The sequence below is a fragment of the Gopherus flavomarginatus genome, chromosome 10, assembly GCF_025201925.1.
Source record: "Gopherus flavomarginatus isolate rGopFla2 chromosome 10, rGopFla2.mat.asm, whole genome shotgun sequence".
Taxonomy (NCBI): domain Eukaryota; kingdom Metazoa; phylum Chordata; order Testudines; family Testudinidae; genus Gopherus; species Gopherus flavomarginatus.
In genome coordinates this window covers 69,669,936-69,691,173 of record NC_066626.1, presented here as the reverse complement: position 1 = coordinate 69,691,173, position 21,238 = coordinate 69,669,936, and the positions used below count along the sequence as shown (strand labels likewise).

Below are 21,238 nucleotides of genomic sequence, written 5' to 3'. Positions count from 1 at the left end.
GTCTCTGCTAATTTGACCAGGGGGAAAATTCCTTCCAAACCCCAAATATGGTGATCAGTTAGACTCTGAGCAGGTGGGCAAGATCCGCCAGCCAAACACCTGGGAAAGAATTCTCTGTAGTAACTCAGAGCCCTCCCCATCCAGTGTTCCATATCCAGTTGTTGGAGATATTTCCTAACAGCAGTCGCAGATGGGCCATAGGCCATTGTAGGCAGTTTCATCATACCATCCCCATCATAAACATATCAAGCTCAGTCTTAAAACAAGTTATGTTTTTTGCTCTCACTACTCCCCTTAAGAAGTTTGTTCCAGAACTTCACTCCTTTGATGATCAGAAACCTTCATGTAATTTCAAGCCTAAACCTATTGATGACCAGTTTATATCCATTTGTACTTGTGCAAACAATGGCCTTTAACTTAAATAACTCCTTTCCCTCCGTGGTATTTATCCTTCTGATGTATTTATAGAGAGCAATCATCTCTCTCCACATTCTTCCTTTTGTTAGGCTAAATAAGCTGAGCTCCTTAAGTCTCCTCTCGTAAGGTAGGTTCTCTATTCCTCTAACCATCCTTTCTCTGCACCTATTCCAGTTTCAGTTCGTCTTTCTTAAACGGGAGACTAGAATTGCACACAGTATTCCAGATGAGGTCTCACCAGTGCCTTGTATAATGGTAATAACACTTCCCTATCTCTACTGGAAATACATCACCTGATGCACCCTAGGATTCCATTAGACCTTTTTATGGCCTGTTTCACATTGGCTATTCACACTCATCCTGTGATCAACAATAAACCCAGGTCTTTCTTCTCCTCTGCCACTTCCACCTTATACATCCCTAGTTTATAGCAAAAATTCTTGTTGTTAGCCCCTAAGTGCATGACCTTGCACTATTGAATTTAATTCCATTTCTATTACCCCAGTTTTCTAGGTCATCCAGATCTTCTTGTATGATACTCTAATCCTCCTCCCTATTTGCAGTACTTCCCAACTTTGTGTCATCTGCAAATTTTACTAGCACTCTCCCACTTTTTATGCCAAGGTCATTAATGAAAATGTTAAATAAGATTGCTTCCAAGACTGATCCTTGAGGAAACTCCACTAATAACCTCCCTCCAGCCTGACAGTTCACCTTTCAACATGACCCATTGTAGTCTCCTCTTTAAGCAGTTTCTTACCCACCTTTCAATTCTCATATTAATCCCCATCTTCTCCAATTTAACTAATAATTTCCCATTGGAACTGTATTAAATGCTTTACTGAAATCCAGGTAGATTCACTCCACTGCATTTTCTTTGTCTAGAAAATCGGTTCTCTTATCAAAGAGATCAGATTGGTCTGGCATGATCAACCTTTTTTAAAACCATGTTGCATTTTATCCCAATTACTATTTACCTATATGTCCTTAACTACTCTCTCTTTCAAAATGTGTTGCAAGACTTTGCATACAATTGAGGTCAAACTAACCAGCATGTAGTTTCCTGGATCACTTCCCCAGCTCATTCTTAAATATAAGTACTATATTTGCTATTCCCAGTGATAGGGGGTAACCTGAGAGTTTCTGGGTTCATTAAAAATCCTTGTTGTCGGGCTTGCAATTTCATGTGGCAGTTCCTTAAATAATCTTGGATGGAGATTATCTGGGCCCCCTGATTTTCATCCAATTAGGCTGTTTGGCTTCCACCTTTAATATGATATCCTCATTTCCATTAGCCACCCTGCTACTACCCCTAAGATCCTTATTAAACTTGAGGCAAAGTATTTGGTTAGGCAATATCTAGATTATCTTTAATCTCCACCATAACCTTAATGCTTAGTGGTCCCACTTCTTCTTTTCTTGTATTCTTTTTATTTATATGACTAGAGAATCTTTTACTATTGGTTTTAATTTCCTCTGCAAGATCCAACTCTGTTCTGGCCTTTGGCAGTTCTCATTTTTTCCTTAGACTTTGACCTCCAAGATATATAGCTTTCCTTGCTCAACCATCCATTCTTCTATTCCTTGTAGGCTTTCTGCTTTTTCTTAATTACCGGTTTGAGCTGTTTGTTCATCACGTTCAATCTACAACCCTTCCCTATTAATTTTTCCCTTTATTTTGAATACACACTTAAGATAGTTTCTGCTGCTTTGACAAAGTAATTCCAAGTTTCCTCCACAGTCAGATCCTTGAGTTCTTCGGTCCAGTCCACTTCTCTAATTAATTCTCTTAATTTTTTTAAGTTTGCTCTTCTGAAATTAAGGACCCTAAGTGCAGACCTAGTTTTGTTTATCTTCCCACGTAGTTTTAACTGAATTAACTCATGTTCACATGAACTAAGTGGTTGTCCTCTACAATCAGTTTTTCTAGGAGGTTCTTGCTGCTTACTAATACTAAATCTAAAATGGCATCACCCCTTCTTGGTTCAATAACTATTTGGTGAAGAAATCTGTTGGCTACCACATCCAGGAATACCTGGGCCTTACTGTTATTAGTAGCACTTGTCCTCCAATCTATACCTGGGAAATTAAAGTCTCCCATGATCACACAATTCCCAGCAGTATTTATTTAATTACAAATATTAAAGAGATCTCTATCCATATCCAAATCAGATCCCAAGCATGATCCCAATACAGCCTCTTTTACTTTTCTTCCCCAAAGTAAATTTGACTCAGATTGTTTTCTCCATTCCATCATTTTTATTTCTTTGCAGTCTACACTGTCATTATTATTCAACACTACTTCTCCATCTTTACTTTTATTTCTGTTTTTCCTGAACAGCACATGCCCTTCAATACCGATATTCCAGTCATGAATACTATTCCATCTTGTTTCTGTTATCCCTATAACTTCCTGAACCAGTAGTTCTAGTTTCTCCATTTTATTATCCCGCCTCCTTGCAATGATGTGCAGACATCTTTGTAGTTTTTGCTTGGCTTCACCCATATTCCTCACCTAATTAGGTACAGTCATTTTACTGCCAGTATTGCCTACTTATCACAGTCAGTGATGCTGGTATTATCTTTCCTCTTGTTGTCCATTCTGCTACCCTCTGTTGTTCCTTTTCCCATTGCTATCTCTTGCTTGATTTTTCTCCGGCTCAACATTAGAATCAGGTGTGGAGATTACATAAGCATCTCCCAACCATCTCCACTACATTGCTAGTTTAAAACTCTTTTAATTAGCTGTGCCAACTTCCAACCCAGAAGTCTATTTTCCTCCCTACTCAGGTGGAGTCCATTCCGAGAAAACAATACTCCATCCATGAATGCCTCCCAGTGGTTGACTATCACAAAGCCCTCCTTGTAGTACCACTGCCTGGGCCATCTGTTGATCGTCATACTCTTGTCTTGCCTTCCCTCTCCTCTAGGGACAGGTAGAATCCCACTGAAGATCACCCAAACTTCCTTATTTCTTTAGGTGGCTTCTCCAGCCTGGCGCAGTCTGACTTGATAGCAAGAACCTATCAGTACCATTTATTCCCATGTGAAGGAAAATCAATGGACTCTTTCCTGCTCCCAGTAGATCCTTTTCAGGCTCAGGTCCACATCCTGTATCTTAGCTCTCAGCAGACAGCACACCCTTCTGTTCTGCAGATCAGCTCTGGTGACAGACCTTTTTACTGTTCTTAGTAGGGAGTCTCCTGTAGACCTGTCTCTTCCTGGTGTTGGTGCAAATGTTCAGCCTTCCCCCTCTTGTTCTTTCTGGCTGCAATCTTCTTGTCTTCTGTTCTCACTTGTAGTCTTCTGCAAATCATCCTCTATCCTCCTGGCTATCTCCATTGTCTCTTCCCATATAGTTGTAGGACTAGCCACTCTTTTCTTCTTTGGTCTTTAATCTGCCTACCAGCCTTACCTCTGTCTTGCTTGGGTTTAGCTTCAACTAGCTGCTCATTATCCATGAGTTGATCTCATCCAAGCCCCAGGCCATCTTGTTGTTAACGGTATGATCATACATGGTGAAGGATAGGTAGAGCTGTGTGGTATCTGCATATCGTTGATCCTTCAGTCCATGTTGTCTGACCAGATCACCTAGTGGTTGCATGTAAATGTTGAAGAGGACTGGAGAATTGATTCTTGTGAGACTCCACAAATCAGAGGGTAAGTGCGGGAGGGGCAGTTTTCCATTATTGTTTGTTTAGTGTGGTCCTTCAGGACACATTACCCTGGACTCCTGCCACTCCTTCAGGTGAGGCAGCAGTATCTCATGGTAAATAGCACCAAATGCTGCAGAGAGGTCCAGGAGGATTTGAACGGATGTCTGCCCTTTATCCATTAACTAGAGGAGTTCATCCAGCAACGACAGTAAAGCAGTTTCAGCTCCATGTCCTGGCCTGACACTAATGCCAGCAGTGCCCCCTGCCACGTACACTGGCCAAACCGGACAGTCGCTATGAAAAAGAATAAATGGACACAAATCAGACATCAGGAATCATAACATTCAAAACATTCAGTAGGAGAACACTTCAACCTCTCTGGTCACTCTACAACAGATGTAAAAGTGGCAATTCTTAAACAAAAAAACATCAAAAACAGACTCCAACGTGAAGCTGCTAAACTGGAATTAATTTGCAAACTGGATACCATCAGATTAGGCCTGAATAAAGACTGGGAGTAGTTGAGTCATTACAAAACCTAAACTTAATTTCCCCAATACTAATTTCTCCCTACTGTTACTCACACCTTCTTGTCAACTGTCTGTAATGGGCCACTTTCTTACCACTTCAGAAGTTTTTTTTCTCCTTTGGTATCCCGCTGTTGATTTATCTCGTTAGACTGACCTCACACTTGGTAAAGCAAGCCCAATCCTTTCATGTATTTATACCTGCTCCTGTATTTTTCACTTCATTCATCTGATGAAGTGGATTCTAGCCCACAAAAGCTTATGCCCAAATAAATTTGTTAGTCTCTAAGGTGCCACAAGGACTCCTCACTGTTTTTGCTGATACAGACTAACATGGCTACGACTCTGAAATCTTAAATTAGGTGATCTTGTAGTTGGCCTTTGCTTACCTTCTCCATGAGTTTGCTCAGGAATGGGAGGTTTCACACTAGGCAGTAATTGGCTAGAACCAATGTATCCAGGGTGGTTTCTTCAGTGTTTGTCAGACTATTGAGTGTTTGAAGGAGGAAGGGAAGATTCCATCACTGAATAACGTGTTGACTACTTCAGTTGGGAATAGGAGCATCCACATGGGGAAAATATTCTGGAATAGCTAAAGCATTTTAAAAAGTCACACCCTACCTTATTCTGAAATAACTTCCCCATGTAAACACTCTAAAATTGTTCTCTTAGAGACAGGAAGTGAACTGGGGTCAGAATGGTGCAATTAGGTGGAGCACAAACTCAAGTGTGGTGGGTAGAAAGCTGTCCCCTCAAGGATAGGGAGGTCTAACTCAGACCTGCTGTCTAGAACAATAAATATCTCTGTACAAGAAATGTCATTGTCTTTTAAAAACCCACCACTCCAGGATGTAAATTTCTAACGATCTCTCCTTTCACCTGCCCACCCTTCCACCATCCTCCCTTCAAAAACCGAAGTGTTCATTACAACTAGAAGAAAACAGATTCTCTAATTACTTACACCTGTGCAAATTAGGATTAACTCCATTTAATTTGGTGGCATAAAATTGATGTAAACTAGAAAAATTAAGACAGCTGATTTTAGTGGTTTGCGTTAGGACTCAATGTGAATGCAGAGGAAGGTTTGTGTGCACAATTGTACTTTGAGCAAGAAGTTAAGGATAGGTTTTCAAAAGCATTAAAAAATGGCCTAAATATGCTCCCACTTAAGTCAATCGGAGTTTTAACATCCTCTTCACCAGGAGCAGTGAGTATTTTTGAAAATCCCACCCTAGCATTTAACTGCAACCATATGTGTTTCTGATGCATGTTAAATTTCATTTACCTTTAGAAATGCTTAGCCCGTTAGTAAAAGGGTCCAGACTGATATGCCACAGTTATTTTTGCAAGTCTACTCTACTCAATAAATCATTTCCAAATGTATTTAAATATTTTTGAGAGAACAAACAGTGAAAATGAGAAGTGGTAAGCAATATACTACAGAACACGCTCTAAAATTACATATAGGAAATATGTGATGATGTGGTGTGGTATAAATTCTCTCTTTCTCCAACCTGTAAAGCTATGTTCCTTAGTTCAGCTGTGAGGGGGGAAATACAATTAATACATTAAAACATTTCTAAAAATGTCCTAAAATATCTTCGTTATACATAAGAACAATATGAACTTGAAATTTGGTATCTTGAGTGCATTCAGGGTCCCCATGGAAAGCCAGGAATCTCCCCTTTCTAATAATACAGAACTCCCATTTCAAAGTTATGAGATGTTGGATGCCAATCCTAGCAGGACTGAATATTGTTCCTCTTAGACTTTAAAATAGAAATATCTCCTTTCTCCATAAAATTATACTATGCCAGGCATTTGAAACTGCTCAGAGGATTGGAATGTGGAGATGGATTCATCAGCAGAGAGTAAGCAAGCAAGCAGGCCGGGGACAAATTCTGGGGGCCAAGAAGTGTAGCAGATCAGACAGCAGGAAGCAGATTCCTGAGGTGGAAAAGATAGTAGCAGTCAGGTTAGTCAGTAAGAGGGAAGTGAGCCATATTTAAAATGGCTACCAACTTGAGTGATCATCATATAACTAAACAGAGACTGGGAGCACTATGTAAGTGGAGGAAAATGTGAAAAATATTTCTTACTTACATGCATATTAATAAGGACCATCACAACCTTCACCTTCTGCACCACATGCAAAGCCCTTTGACCAGTCTTCTCTAACACACACAGCAATGTGCATATTTTAAAAACAACCTCAAAAGGAAACTCTCCACTACACACACAGTTCTTGCCCTGGAGAGAGGATGAACCACATGTGACGGAAGTTTAATTTGGACTAGCCTGGTGCTTTTGATTTCACAACAGCAAAGTCCCTGTATTTCTGCCTTTGTGAAGTGGCACTAATAATCAGATCTGACCATGAGAAAAAAATCATATAGAGGCAACTGTGAAAGCTAACGTTTTCAGGGTCACAGCTTGTACTTCTGTACCTGTGCCAGCCTACCTCTCTCAAATAGCAGCTTATAAGGTTATGCAGCCCAGGGAATATTATGTTCTGAAAGAAGGTACCTGGCTACAATATAATACTGGTATAATGAACTGTGTCAGCAGATAGAAATGTAACTTGTGGCTACAGTCATGAATACACGTTTACAGGCCAGCAAGAGAGCTGTACTGGCTTAGATATCCTAAGATACCAGAGACATGTGTATGCTTGCACAACCACAGCCAAACTGCTTTGCTAATCAGTGGGTAGTGGTGTATGATAACTGTTACAGTATCACATTTTGGCTCTTGTGTATGAGAGGCACAGAAGCACTGGCCAACAAAATGAACTCCAGCTGGGAAAATGTTAGTCAAGCCAGAAAAAAGAAAACAGTTGTGGTTTGGTGATACTGAGATTCAGAACACAGGGCCAAAAGCTGCCTTGCAATACTTCTGCTGAGCACATACAACAGAGGGAAGAATCAGTCTTTTTCAGAAAGTCCATGGCTGCTGACACCTACATAGATCAGTAGCTAGGAGTGGAAATTTGGGTGGGCCCCAAATTCTGGTGCATGAACAACGACCAAAGCTCTAGTGTTATAGCAAATCATTTATACTGCATACTACTGTTGATTATTGCATATTATATTTGAGTGCCAGGGTGCATGATTATAGGGGAGTGGTGTAGATCGTGCAGAGAAGGGACTGAGAGCAAGGATGCTGGGTGCTAAGCTGCTCAGTGGAAAGGAACGATCCCTGCAGTCCCACAAGCAGGTACAGGTTAAGCCGGGGAGGGAGGGGCGCTAGTCAGCATGCTTGCGGGGCCTGGCTCTCATCAAAGCCATGCAGAGCTGGAAGAAGTTTGAGGTGCTGAGCAGAGGCAGCAGTGGGACTGACAAGGCTGTTCCACTCTGCTCCCTCCCAGCTATGGCGTTCTGCAGACAGGCTGAGAACCACCCACTCTTCAGCCAGGAGTTCCTGACCCATAATCACAAGGACCTCAGCTTCTGCATTCACACAGGCTTGTACCTTGGAGGGCCTGGGTGCTAGCTGGGAGGGCAATGGTCCACCAATGACTACACTGGTGACAGACAGATTTGGGGTGGGATAGGTTGCAGAGAAAATGTAGGAAATAGAAATTTTTAGTGAATGACTTTTAGGAGGAGGAGGAGGAATTAAGTCCTTCAGCAAAGTACCATATTACCCCAAACATCCAACACTTGTGTACAATTAGTTAAGAGGCTGGTGTGTGTATATGCGTGTGTGTGAGTCAACAGGCTGGTGTGCGTGTATGTATGTGTGTGCAGGTTGCACTGCTAAATTATGAGGAAGAAAATCTAGTGTCAGAAACTTAGCACTGATAAATGCTCACTGGGAAAATGTTCTAATATCCATTCCTATAGTGAAAGGCAGCTTAAGCATCAATGATTCTTTATAAAATGTCAATTATTCGCTACCATCAAGTGCGTTAGGAAGATATTCCATAGAGCTGCTCTTGTTCATGTAAGGATAACAATGATGGACAAGATACCACTTGGTTGGAGATTAGATACACAGATGAACAACATGTTTTTTTGTTTTAAAAAGAAATCAAATTGCTTGGAAAGGGTCTAACAGAGGAGAAACCACTCTGCCTGCTCCCCACTATCCTTAGCATTGTATTTAAAAAGAAACGACCACCCTCAAATTTGAGGCAATCACAGTCTGAGCAATCGAAACTTTCGCCTGCCTTTTCGTTTACCGGAGAAAGTGACATCATAACCGCCTTTGACATAGACTGACAGAGTCTGTCTGTTCTAAACATCACTGTAGGGAAGGGATGCAGGATTAGCTCACAGTATATGACTGCTCAAGGCCCAGAGCTTCCAGAGCACTCCATGTCACCACACCTCCCCTGGCCCAAACCTTGATAGAGTAAATGAAGGGCCCAGCCCCGCTCCCTGTAGTCATAATACTAGCCTGCCTCCTGAAGTCCTTTTGAAACCACCAAGCACTCAGTAATGACAAGAACTTTGACAACCTTCCTATCTCTGTAATAACAAGTATCCCTGACCTGCCCATGTTAAACCGTGACAAAACGGCTCTCTGGCTTTAGCACACAACTCCCTACCTAGACTTGTTTCTTTCAAATTTCCCCAAACAAGCGGCTCAGAAAATGAGTTAATGCAGTTCCAGGGTACAATGATTCTGGTATACAGCTGCAGCTGAGGAACATATAAAATATGGTTGTGGATTTTTTTAATTATCAAAGTGCCCAAACCTTAATAATGACCCCAAAAGCAGTCCCAGCCACCCATGATCCTCTACAACTTGGGAGACCTGGGTTCTATTCCCAGCTCAGCATCTTGGTTTCGCAATCTATAAAGTGGAATAGTAAAACTGACCTCCTTTGGAAAGTTGTTTGAGATCACCAATGAAAAGTGCTACATAAGAGCTAGGTATTAAAATAATAAGTATAACTCAACTATCATAGGAAAGGGGGGAGTTGATGGTAATCCAATTTTCAGGTCTTTCATCTGTCCCCTTTTTGATTCCATAGCTGACAGGTATGTTCCTCTCTCAGCCAGGGAGAGCCACTATGCCAGTAACCATAAAGAGTGGAAGAACTCTGCTTTTCTGAGTAAAACTGCTAAAGGAACAGAATAGGATTAACACCTTTGTAAAACTATCAAGAAAACTCACCAGCCCAGGGACAAAACCTACACTCACCTGGTCTTTACCACAATTATAATTTAAAAGTATTATATTTTACTTGCCTGTCAAAAAATTGCCGCAAGTGGATGAGTAGAATTTTCAAGACTGGATTTACCATGTTACATCTTACCAAATCATCATATTTAATTCCTGCCAATAATCAACAGAAGTGGGTTTCATATGCACACATCTGACAGGTTTAATAATTTAAAGCATGGGTTGGATGCTGTGATAGAGCATGTGAACTTGAAGGAGAGCCCTGTGGTGGAAGTAGAAAGGAGGCGTTCAGGAAGAGGCCACTTACCTGAAAGACCATTCCAGTGTTGCTGGCTTCACCAACTTCTGAAAGGAAAAAACACATACCTGTTCCATTTTCAGTCCCTCTCAAAAAATTGTTGGTTCCCAATGAAAGACTTGCACTTGTTTAACTCCATGTCTTGAGAAACAGATTAGACAAAACATCACACCAGTTACTGAAGGAAACAATCCTCCATTGGATTAGTGAGGGTGATGGATGAGATCAGTACTAAGTCTTTTCCAGACTCTGGTAATAACCAGCCACTTTTGTGAGTAGATCACTGGAGCTGAGCTTCAGGATGGTTTATCACATGAAGTAAAAGGAAAATTCCAAGTTAAAGGGACAGGGATTGTATCCCTCTAAACACATGGAGCACCAGTTCTGACAGGACAGGCTGTTAAGGAAGTCATATTAAGAGCAGGATGATTACACTTCTCTGTATGATAACCATAGCAAATATTAAAGATAGCTTAATCTGTTATTCTCTTTGCAATAATATTAGCTCAGTGAAGAATTAGGGGATATTTGTATTCCAACTTGGTTTGCAACAATTACTATTTTTAAAAGAAAACTGGGTTAAATATATATATTACATCAAATTATTGACAAATGTCCCTATTTTCAAGATCACAGAACTACACTATTTGACAATGTTACGTTTAAAGCATGAAAGCTACCAGTCTTAGGCTACCAAGTTCAGATTTAAATGTCGCCTTGTTTCCAATAAATAACTAAAAAATAATTAAAAATAAGTATCACTAAAGTAAGAAAACTGAATACAGAAAACAGATCTGCTGAATAAGGAGGTGCAACTTTCTCAGTCATATTTCAAAGTACGCCCACAATCTAAGATTTGTTTTACACATTTTTAAAATATGACTGAAATCATGTTTACATATCTTGTGTGGTTCTTTATATATAGTTTTCTTTACAATGCTATAGGTGTACATTTCAGTAAAATCATAACAGATGTGATGCACTATATTTATATGTATAGTGTACTCAACCCCTATTTATGGGATGCATGTTTCTCGCTGCTTGCACAACCATGTAATGGTGAACTGACTGAAAGCAATGTGCAAAGACTAACAAGGAGTGGAGTAAGGAGAGTCATACTAGCTTTAACTCAGAGTTTACATGACTTTGTGTGTCATCTTTACATATATTGTAACTATCAAGTCTACTTATGCAAAGTCAAACAGATTTCCAATCAGCAGATCTACACATTTCTCAACATGATTTTGTAACTGGAAATGGTCTTCTAATTATATACCAAAATCATCAATACTGAAACATTTCAGTAAAATAATGTCACTAAAAATATGCAAAGTGACTAGAGATTAGCACTAGAGCTTGCTTTTATTTTTGATCACAAGATTTATTCTTCCTTATAAATGCACAGTGCTATGATTTGCAATTCTTCTTATGGATTCCGCTTCAATGCAGGAAGAACATGCACTATTAAATTCTATATTACACACACTGTGCATTTTTAATCCAATATATTCAAAATGTAATATTAAAAGTCACATTTCTGACATGTACAATTAAATGTACTAAAGCCTGATTCTTTTACACTATAGCCTCTTTACAGTGTTATGGTGGTGTAAAGGGCCATTAGTGTGCATAAGAATCTGTCTCACTTACCTTTTGTGATCCTACTCTATAGTAATGCAATCAACTCAAAATTTCTGAATTAAAATTAGTATCAAGTATGGTAATAATGTTCCAAATCTATAGGAAGGAAAAACAGGAAAAAAGCGCTATGAAAATGTGCTGTAGCCCATAACCAAATATTTAAATGTTTCACTTATTTGTTAAAATTATCCACATCATTTCTGGCATACTTGATATATTTCTACATGCCTTTTTCTGCCATGTTAAGAGATCAAATTTTGTCTTAAATCAATTAACATGAAAAATACCGCTAAACAGTTTTATTCATAAAACAGTATTCTATATTTTTATTTTTCAAACAGCCAGTGACCACATTTAAAATGCATCATTTGTAAATATAAATTATCAAACTAATAGATTAATTAAAAATGAAAGCAAATAACGTAATTTCCTTTAGTATCACAATACATAAAAGGGTATTATAAACCCAAAATAGCTAAGTTAACCATAAGAAAACAGTAATTTCTGAAGCAATGAAACCCATTAAGCCACTTAATGAAAAAATCAATTCTAAGAATACAATATCATTCACTATGACTATGCATAAAAACCATCTTCCACTGTATTATACAGGCACAACAATCCAATCGTTCATGCCATATTTTGTCAAGCAAAATTTAATTTACAATCACAGTCGAATGAATAGGAATAGCAACCTCCAAAGTATTTTAAATATTGATTTTAGAAGAGAAATAAAGGCAGAAAAATGATCTTTTAAAATGTATTGTTAATGAAAAAATTCATTTGGCCAAGCCTGCTAATCAAGTAGTTTTGTTCTTTTGAATTTAGTGTAACACAATGCACATTTCTTTTTTAAAATTCCCACTGAAGTAAACAAAGCTCCCATTAACATGAATGGGAGCAAGATCAAACACTAAGAACTAAACAATTCTGGTTAAGTAACCTCCCTGCAAAATATTTCTCACCTTTCTGAAAGGATTATTAAATTCAAATGCTCAGAGACTGCTTTGAAATGAAATAATCCTTTTATATTTGTTTTGTTTGACAACTCTCTCTCGCTCATACACTCACCCACACACCCCTTTGTCATGAAATCCCTGATTTCACAGGAACTAAGACTCACCTCCTAATTTCTATCAGAAACATAAGGAATATACAAATTCATACTTTTCAGGTTTATAGAAAACCATCTATTACTTATATACATATTTTTTACAGATGGAACTTGATTTTTGATTTTTTTTTTAACTCAAACAGTAAAATGGACGGAACTGATGGTGTAGGTTAAAAGAATACCGTATTACCACTGAAATAAACCCATTATCCTGCCAAAAACTTAACTATAGGGTGTTGGTCTTTTTTTATTAGTTGAAATACAAAAAAGGCATATGGACTTCAGGAAAATAACACTATATCAGAAAATGCACTGTAACAGTGTTCCACTATATATATATATGGAAATATGATGATTTTGAATATATATATATATATATATATATACACACACACACACAAAAATCATCATATTTCCAGACTCAATTTAGCACTACACAGTATGCCCTTGAAATAAAAGGTCACCTGCTTTATTTGGATATGAAGTTCCCTTCCAGACAGCATTAAAATAAAGACAACAGTACACAGACAAAATCCAGTATAATTCATTTCTGACAATGAAAATTCCCTCCATACTGTTGCAAAATTCCTTCTATTGAAATGGTTTTGCTACAATAATAAAAAGCATACATTACATATAAAAGATACCAGTGTACTAAAAGTGACAGAAGTGGACTAGCAAATCCTTCAAAGCACATATTATATAACTGACTAGCATTTAAAAACATTTCTCTTATAAAATGTAGGTCATTTACATTTATAAATCTGTGTTTTTTCTAAAGCAGTGATGACTGTGTTCAAATAGCTATGCCACACTCTACCATCCAATACCTAGTCAGTTCAAACTGTAGTAAGTTTGACAACTTAATAACTGAATAAACCCATTTCATCAGTTGAGGATAACTCACACTTAAAAAATAAGAACGTAAAATGAACATATAACGTGTAGATTCACTATTGAACTGTATATGAATTATGAAGAGAACTATTCCTTTATATTGGAGCCCCAAGTCACATCAGTTCAGTATCAGGACTTAAGTAATCTGAATTAAAGTATAAGAATTGTCACGAATCAGCACAGAAGCAGAAAAGTATCTCTCTTCCTTTAAAACTAAACTTTTGCAGTCTTCCTCATCTCGCAGAAGTGCAGTAAAGCCATTCATTTCTTACTGAAAGCGTTTACAGACGAAGTCATAAATCTAAAGCCTGTCTCCTCTGTGACTGAAATTGTGCTGTGTAAACAGTTATATACTCCAACAGGAGGACAGTTGAATTTATTTATAAAAAAATGATTAAGAATATTGATTAACTCAAAACAAGGCTATTAACTCCAAAACCATTTTTGGAACGATCCTTATGCTACTTGTAAAGTTAGCACTGTCATGTATTATTGCTTACATACAGTACAACATCATATGCCTTCTAACATAAAGCAGTACTGTGATCAGTTTGTATATATTTACAGCATTTTTGTGGGTTTTTTTTAAACAAGCTATAAAAACATTACATACTTTACAGACAATACAGATTTCCACATTGGTACTCAATTCAAACAAATGGAATGCATAACAATAATAAACATCATAAAGGAAGACTGACATAAGTCCTTGATTGTCAAGACACATTTATATTTATATATAAACTCTAACTGTGCAGAATCGAAGATTCAATCATAGGTACATCCTTATTTGATAAATCATATTTACAGTAAGATATTGCATAAAAAAATAAAATAATGTCGTATACACAATTTTACCTTTCCATCCATTGGATTAAGGAAAGCAAGAAACAACTCTTAGAAATGTTTGCTTGCCTCAATTTGTGTATCCTAAGAAAAGAAATAGTTTTAAAAAGGAAACATAAGGTTTTTATATGCGCAGTATAACAAAAGCGACTATAAAATTTATTTCCCTGACTTAAAGCAATTTAAAACTGAACAAAAGTTCAAATTTAAACTTAAAGATGTTTTTCATTAACAGTAATACTTAGTACAAGTTCTTTGAAAAAGTGAATTCTAGTTTAATGTGTTACATGCTTAACATAAACATGCACCAACATAAAATGAATGAACTTTCAAAATTACAAGGCTTCCATTTAGTAGAATTTTTAACACTAATAAAGCATAAAACTATTATTTTGCCTCAGTATTAACCACATAATTTGAAAGTCCACTAGTATTGGTACCAACTCAAGTAACCATAGCACAAGCATATGTCTCCCTGCTAAAGTTTCCAAATGTATTCCAGGAATATTAGGAATTTCCCTGCAAAATGTAATGAATTAAAAAAAAAACTAACAAGAAAATTCAGTTTGCAAATTTACATACACAGAATAATGCAATACTGCAAAATTCAGAGTAGATTATTTGGGTCATTTTCAAATTTTTGCTGCACATGATGCTAACTTAAAATATTCAAAACAAGCACAGAATATATTGTTTATATCCAGATTTTTCAGAGGGAAAACCACACATTTCTGAAAAAGCCACAGTAGAACCCCATTAATGCACAGTAATGACTTGGAAAACATTTACAAATGACTGAATTTTGAGAAGTAGCAAGTGAGCAAGCAAACAAAGGCAAGGATATCACATCACAAAATGCACTTCGTTCATTTATTGCAACAACTGTAGTTAGTTTCCATTATACTACTTCAGAGTATACTAATAAATGTTCTGTAGTATACTTGGTTGAAGTAACAGACTTATTAAAGTAAGACTTCACTACAGTACTTTACTATTAATACTTTGCAGAGTGGGTAGAAAGCAGATTGTATGTGTAAGAATTAGGGGGTGCTTTAATTAGCAATCAGCAAATTAGAAATATTTTATTGTATTTTCCCTTTTATCACTGAACTGCTCCCTTTCTCCAAAACACTGACAACCTACAATATAAATATAAAAAGTAATAAAAATGTTAAACAATCGTGAGTATTTTAGGGGTGGTTGTATTTTCTTCTTGCACCATAATTTTCCCATAGGCAACACCAGGAAACACACAGGACCATGAAAAAATTCATTTTGAAGCCCGATTTAAATTCTTCATATTACTGTTTATAAGACCAGTGTAGAGTAGTACACAATTCTATCCTCCTCTTCAAACTTTATCATTTATGCTTAACTCACTCTCAAACCAGTACAAGAAAATGTAAATGCTTACTAATATACCATTGCAAGCCAATTCCTTCATTATTAGTTATAATCGTGGTAAAATATAAAAAAGGACTAGTGCTCAAAGGGACACTCAAGTAATTTAGGCCCAAAATACTATCTATTTAAAATTATTATAGTCTGGGAGTAAATGTCCTAAAATTTCTAAATATATGTTTTTCATTTATCCTTACTGTCACAGAAAAAAAACAGCCATAAAAGATTCCACCTTACACTCGCACACATGCACACCTTTCACAACTTATAAAATAATACAAGAGCTTCTACTGTTGGCTTGCTGGGATATAAATGTCATTCCCAAAAGTGTTCTGGCTTAATAATGCTGATACATGAACAATGTAGTGAAGAAAAAGTCATTTTCATGTTTAGTTCCTTCAAATACATTGGGGGCCCAGATGAGAATAAACATCTGCCAGATCAAACGAGTGTGTGTGTGTGTGTGTGTGTGTGTAATAATAAAACATGTTGAAAATATTTTTTTAAATGATGAACTTGTTAAAAATACAGGCTCATCTAGAGAGGGAAATTTACTGACACAACAAATCTGGTATAACTATAGCAACAAAATTATATTGGAAGAATTCTGCTGGTAAATTTCTCCAGCTAGAAAAAGCCTAAATTTCTACAGATTAACTACTAGCACTGCCTCTATCTATATGTATAAAGTAAGTCTACAAAATAATCACCATGGGATAGAGTGAGGACTTTACATTCTGCCCTATGTCACAGAGCACAGCTGTAATACCCCAGGAACACACCAGAGAATGAACTGTGACTCAGAGAACCACAATTCCTCCTCTGGGGAGAAGCAAGTTATTTCACCCTTGGTGTGAAACACCTTACTCACCACTATGCAAAAAGTTAACTATTCTGGCTAGTGTGCAGAGAGAGTGGAGCCAAGGTTTTCCCCTCCCCCGCCACTTTCTCACAATAGAGTATCAGCAGAGTAGCCCCTGCCCTCTCCAACACAGCCAGTCATCAACCTGGCAAGGACCAAGTAGGCCTTTCTCCCTCTTATTTCCCTGTGTGTCCAAATAAGTGCTGTAATAATTTAGCCCCAAGGGAATTTTCTTAAAACAATGGTAAATAAATGGACATATATTTGCAATGGTAGGATATTAAACCAAAGATGCCGATATAGATCTATGGGGACAGTGAAAGCTAGGATGTGATGGAAGTAATGTTAATGGAAATGAGATATCTGCTTCATGATAAGCTGTTTCTTGTTGTGAGTTAGGTGCCATACACGTGTGTATGTCTATGCAAGTAGGACAGGAGACTAAAACAATAATGTAGAAAAAATTCAAGGGACACAACCAGGTTAAAAATATTCTTTTAAAGATGTTTCCTTATGTGTCACTAATATTGCACAATGATTTCGCTTTTCTCCCTTGATGTTTACTTTTCTACTTAACTCAGGGCCAAATCTTCAGACCTGTTCCTGTAAGAAAATTGTAGCGTATATAACCCCTTGCAGCATCATAAAACAGCTGCACAATGAATCCTAAGAATAGTTAAGGCCATCACAGGGCAATAAGAATCTGGTCTCACTGTATACAAATGAGTTATGCAGGAAGATCATGTAAATGATCTCCCTGGCCACTTGAGGTGTAGTCTATGGATTCCAGATGAACTTTCTTCCTAAAACGGGCTAAGGGAGTTACTGCAGCTACAATGATGCAAAACAATAAAATGTGGTTAGTATTTTGGGAATGGATAAGTTGTGCTCTCCCACTCGAGTCTGCTGTCTGGGGAGGGTGTTCTTCAGTACAATGGGGCTCAACCTCCTCTCCGAGCTGATGGTTTCATTTGGGAGATGTCAGCCAGGGACAGTGTTGTAAAGGTATGTATGCATCCTTATCTGTATCCCCACGTAATGGTTAATCAACCTACAATATTAGGTTTATACTGCCTTAAACTACCTGACCGTGTATCCTCTAGGGAAAGGTGCAAACGAATGAACATAAAGTTCAAAATTTTAAAATTGTTAACTTAAACTACACAACACATTTATGTTATTCCAATCTCACCACCTTAAAAATGCACACAGAACTATTTATCGTACCTTACTGTATACTTCAAGCCAAAGTACTATTAAAAAAACATATTCATGGTACAGGGATAAAGTTTGCAGTTTATTTATACTGTGAAATGCAACAAAAGCTTCTGATCATTCATCTATACTGAAAAAAATTCTGTTCACTAGCATTAGTCAACAGTTTTGGTTGGTAAAATTGTAATGAACATTGTTCATTAAGAAATCGCTAAAAAGATATGCAATTAGAAGGCCCACTTCAGCTTATTGGGATGCTTTAGTATGTTTAATTATCTGAATTGTCAAAGTTCTAGATAGAGAAAATTAAACCAGTTTTCACAGAAGCTAAGAAATTCCAATCTCATTTTATATTAAAAAATATTAATCAGTGTTGTATGAGATGATAATGATGCAGCCATATCAGACCTAAAAATCTAAAATAGTTTTTATTCTTTGAGAAATCAAAAAGTATCAAATAGAAACTAAGTGCTCTTTGTTAATCACTGTGAATATGCAGGATAAAGTACAATTAAGCTTTAAAATCTCGGAATACACAATTTGTGTAAGCTTTATGTAAATGGGAATGTAATCTACAGAGTATTTTAACTAAAACTTCAAAATCTTGATATCTGCATGTGAAAGAATCATAAAAAGTTATGTCTAGGTTCAACTATACAAAGAAATATGCAACACACTTCAGGACTGAAGTAAATGCATTAGCAGACATGTATTTTGCTAAAAAAGTTTTTAAAGTATTTTAAATTAATTAGACTTTTAAATAATGGAGTTAGTCTATCAGAATTTATTATTACTTTTTTCCTCCAAAACACAGCTCAGTGTAATGCAAAGCAAAAATAAAGGGCATCTGGCATATATTTCATTTTAAGAAAGAGGGAAGAAAAGGTATTTCTATAGAATACACCAATGTGGTTTAGCCATAATCGCTTGACATTTAAACTTGTAGTTTATTCTGTTTAGTATATTTAGGTTCCCTACTGAAGAGCAATGACTACACTGACAAGCTTAGAAAATGACAACATGACAATTACTGTTCTACCAAGAACGTACAATGGAACCAAATAGGAAACTATTATGGGAGGAAACCTTACCTTGGGTTTTTTGTTTTGTTTTAAATTTAAGTGTATGTAAAAGAGCAAGTTTCTGGTCTCGAACAAGTGAGTAATAAACTGCCTTTTATAGGAGAGACAACATGTAAGGCAGTTCAATGACTGGTGGACTAACCAAAAATGAAGTTATTGATCTTGCTATATCAGCTTATTTTTGTTATAACACAACGTTCTTAAAAGCTGTACAGCACTCCATTTGATACAGAGCAACACCATTCTTGACAGATCTGTTCTAAAGTGCCAATATTATTTACAAAGATTTTCTTAGCCAAAAGTCTGGCCCGTTGTGGCATCAGGTGAAGAAGTCATCCCAGCTCTATTATCATTTACATTCACCAAGGGAAATTCAGGGAATTCAGCACTTGTCCCTGGCCCTCGCAGGTTCACCTGTCCGTTGGCAGTGCTAAACTGAGGTGATATTCCAGCTCTTGCTCCATGGTATTGAGCTCTGAAAGGCTGCTCAAAGGAGCTCATTTGATAAGCCTGATGGACAGGCTGTGCCTCTGCTTTCTTCTGAGAAGTCACTTGATCCAAGAAGTCCTGTGTAGAGGAGGAGGAAGAATGATTCGCCTCATCACCTGAAAAGGGAAAAGAGTGCTGGGAATCAGCAACCATTAGTCCAAAATGAGACTTGTCTGGAGTTGTTCTTAATGGAGAGTTCATTCCCGATCGAAAGCTATTGACAGGTATAGAAGCATAGACCTGTTTGTCTATGGAAGAGAATGCTGGCTGGCTTGTAAGAGTCTGGTTATCAGTCACAAAATTAAGGCTTGGGTTGTTCAAATAGGCATCATTTTGGCTAGTTCTGTCCAACGCTTGTTGTAGAAACTTTGAATATTCTTGTAACATACTGGCTTTATCTGATGAGGAAGCTTGAGAGCTTGTTCCAACAGTTTCAGACTGGGTGACCTCAGATACTTCAGAAGAATTGATTGATATACTGGAGGTCACCTCAGTATCCGTCACATTGAAAGATATTTCATGTTGTCCATTAGCCTTGTGGGAATAATGATCTAGTAGGGTTTGAAGCACCTCATCTGGAATGACATTTTTGTCATGGTTACTTTTAATTTCCACATTCAGTGCCTGTGAATCTAATATGGATGCTGTGGTACTTTCATCAATGACACTTGCTACAGCTGCCTGTGTTACTGAAGGTTGAGATGCTATAGTACCTACATTCAGGGCATATTCTCTACTATTATTACTAGCCGCTTGCAGATACCTCTTTTTCTTTAAAAACTGCATTGCGTCATCATAATTAGTGCTGCTGTGTACAGGTTTACTGGGCCCTTCCTGTAAAGTATCAACTTGGTCAATGTCAGCATTACCATCTGCGTCCAATAAACCTTGTTTATCCACAAGATCAAAGGCATACTTTGAAACCTTGTTCTCTTCATATGTAGATAAAGGTGAAATGGTCTGACTTTGCTCAAGTGGCTGTTTTAGACTTCTCTTACTAGTAACTTTTTTGAGAACCAGTTTAGGTGGGTGTATTTCTCCAGAATTTGCATCTTCTAAATGTGACCCACTGACAGAAGAATGTGGCATCTCAACAGCATATTCTGCCACCATATATTCATCCTTTACTTTAGCACTGGCAGAATACAAAGGCAAGTAGTCATTTTTATCCTTCTTCTGTTCTGATTTATCTCCAATTTCCTTGTCCACAGACTTTGCTTTCTCTGTTTTCTGTCTTTTCTTCTTTGGTAGGGAGCTGTCTTTCATCGGTGTAGAGAAGCCAGGATCTTCCTCAGATGTCAAAAGGCCAACTTTGGTGGCACTTCTATTAGGTTTCTTGTCACGGCTCTCATGGCACATACGTTTATGTTTCAGCACACGATCAGTTCTGGAAAAGTACTGTAGAGGATATTTTAAGTTAGAGAAAAATATATAAATAAGAAAAGCCATCTTTGATTGTAAGTAATTTACTCATTAATTCACACACAGTTCAGCCACTTCAACTGAAGGCTGCCCTACAACATACATTCAGTTTGCATTAGTATAATTTTTTCTAAATTGATTTGTAGGCTTGTCAGACTTCAAAATTTAGAGAAAGTCTTACGTGTATTACTTTAGAATCAGGTTTGTTATTTCAGTTTTTAAAAAATGATGTGAATTA

The 21,238-nt window shown here is 37.3% G+C and overlaps 2 protein-coding genes across 5 annotated transcripts in view; both read right to left on the bottom strand.

Annotated features, from left to right (window-relative positions):
• SLC12A8 (solute carrier family 12 member 8) overlaps nt 1–10,080 on the bottom strand; it is a 102,790-nt gene extending 92,710 nt beyond the window's left edge. The window contains exon 1 of the mRNA XM_050917041.1: nt 10,041–10,080. The gene's annotated coding sequence lies outside the window, so the exon portion shown is untranslated. The remainder of the gene's footprint in view (nt 1–10,040) is intronic.
• Nucleotides 2,654–21,238, bottom strand: part of ZNF148 (zinc finger protein 148) — a 61,966-nt gene continuing 43,381 nt past the window's right edge. For 2 of the 4 annotated variants that reach the window (XM_050917031.1, XM_050917032.1), the window contains one exon: nt 15,373–20,976. In XM_050917031.1, the coding sequence (XP_050772988.1) occupies nt 19,381–20,976 (1,596 nt within the window). In that variant the 3' untranslated portion in view covers nt 15,373–19,380. Of the gene's footprint in view, nt 4,368–4,989; nt 5,618–10,040; nt 10,079–11,681; nt 11,769–13,233; nt 14,614–15,372; nt 20,977–21,238 lie in introns of those variants that run through there. The other 2 variants (XR_007768392.1, XR_007768391.1) reach the window with 2 other exon arrangements.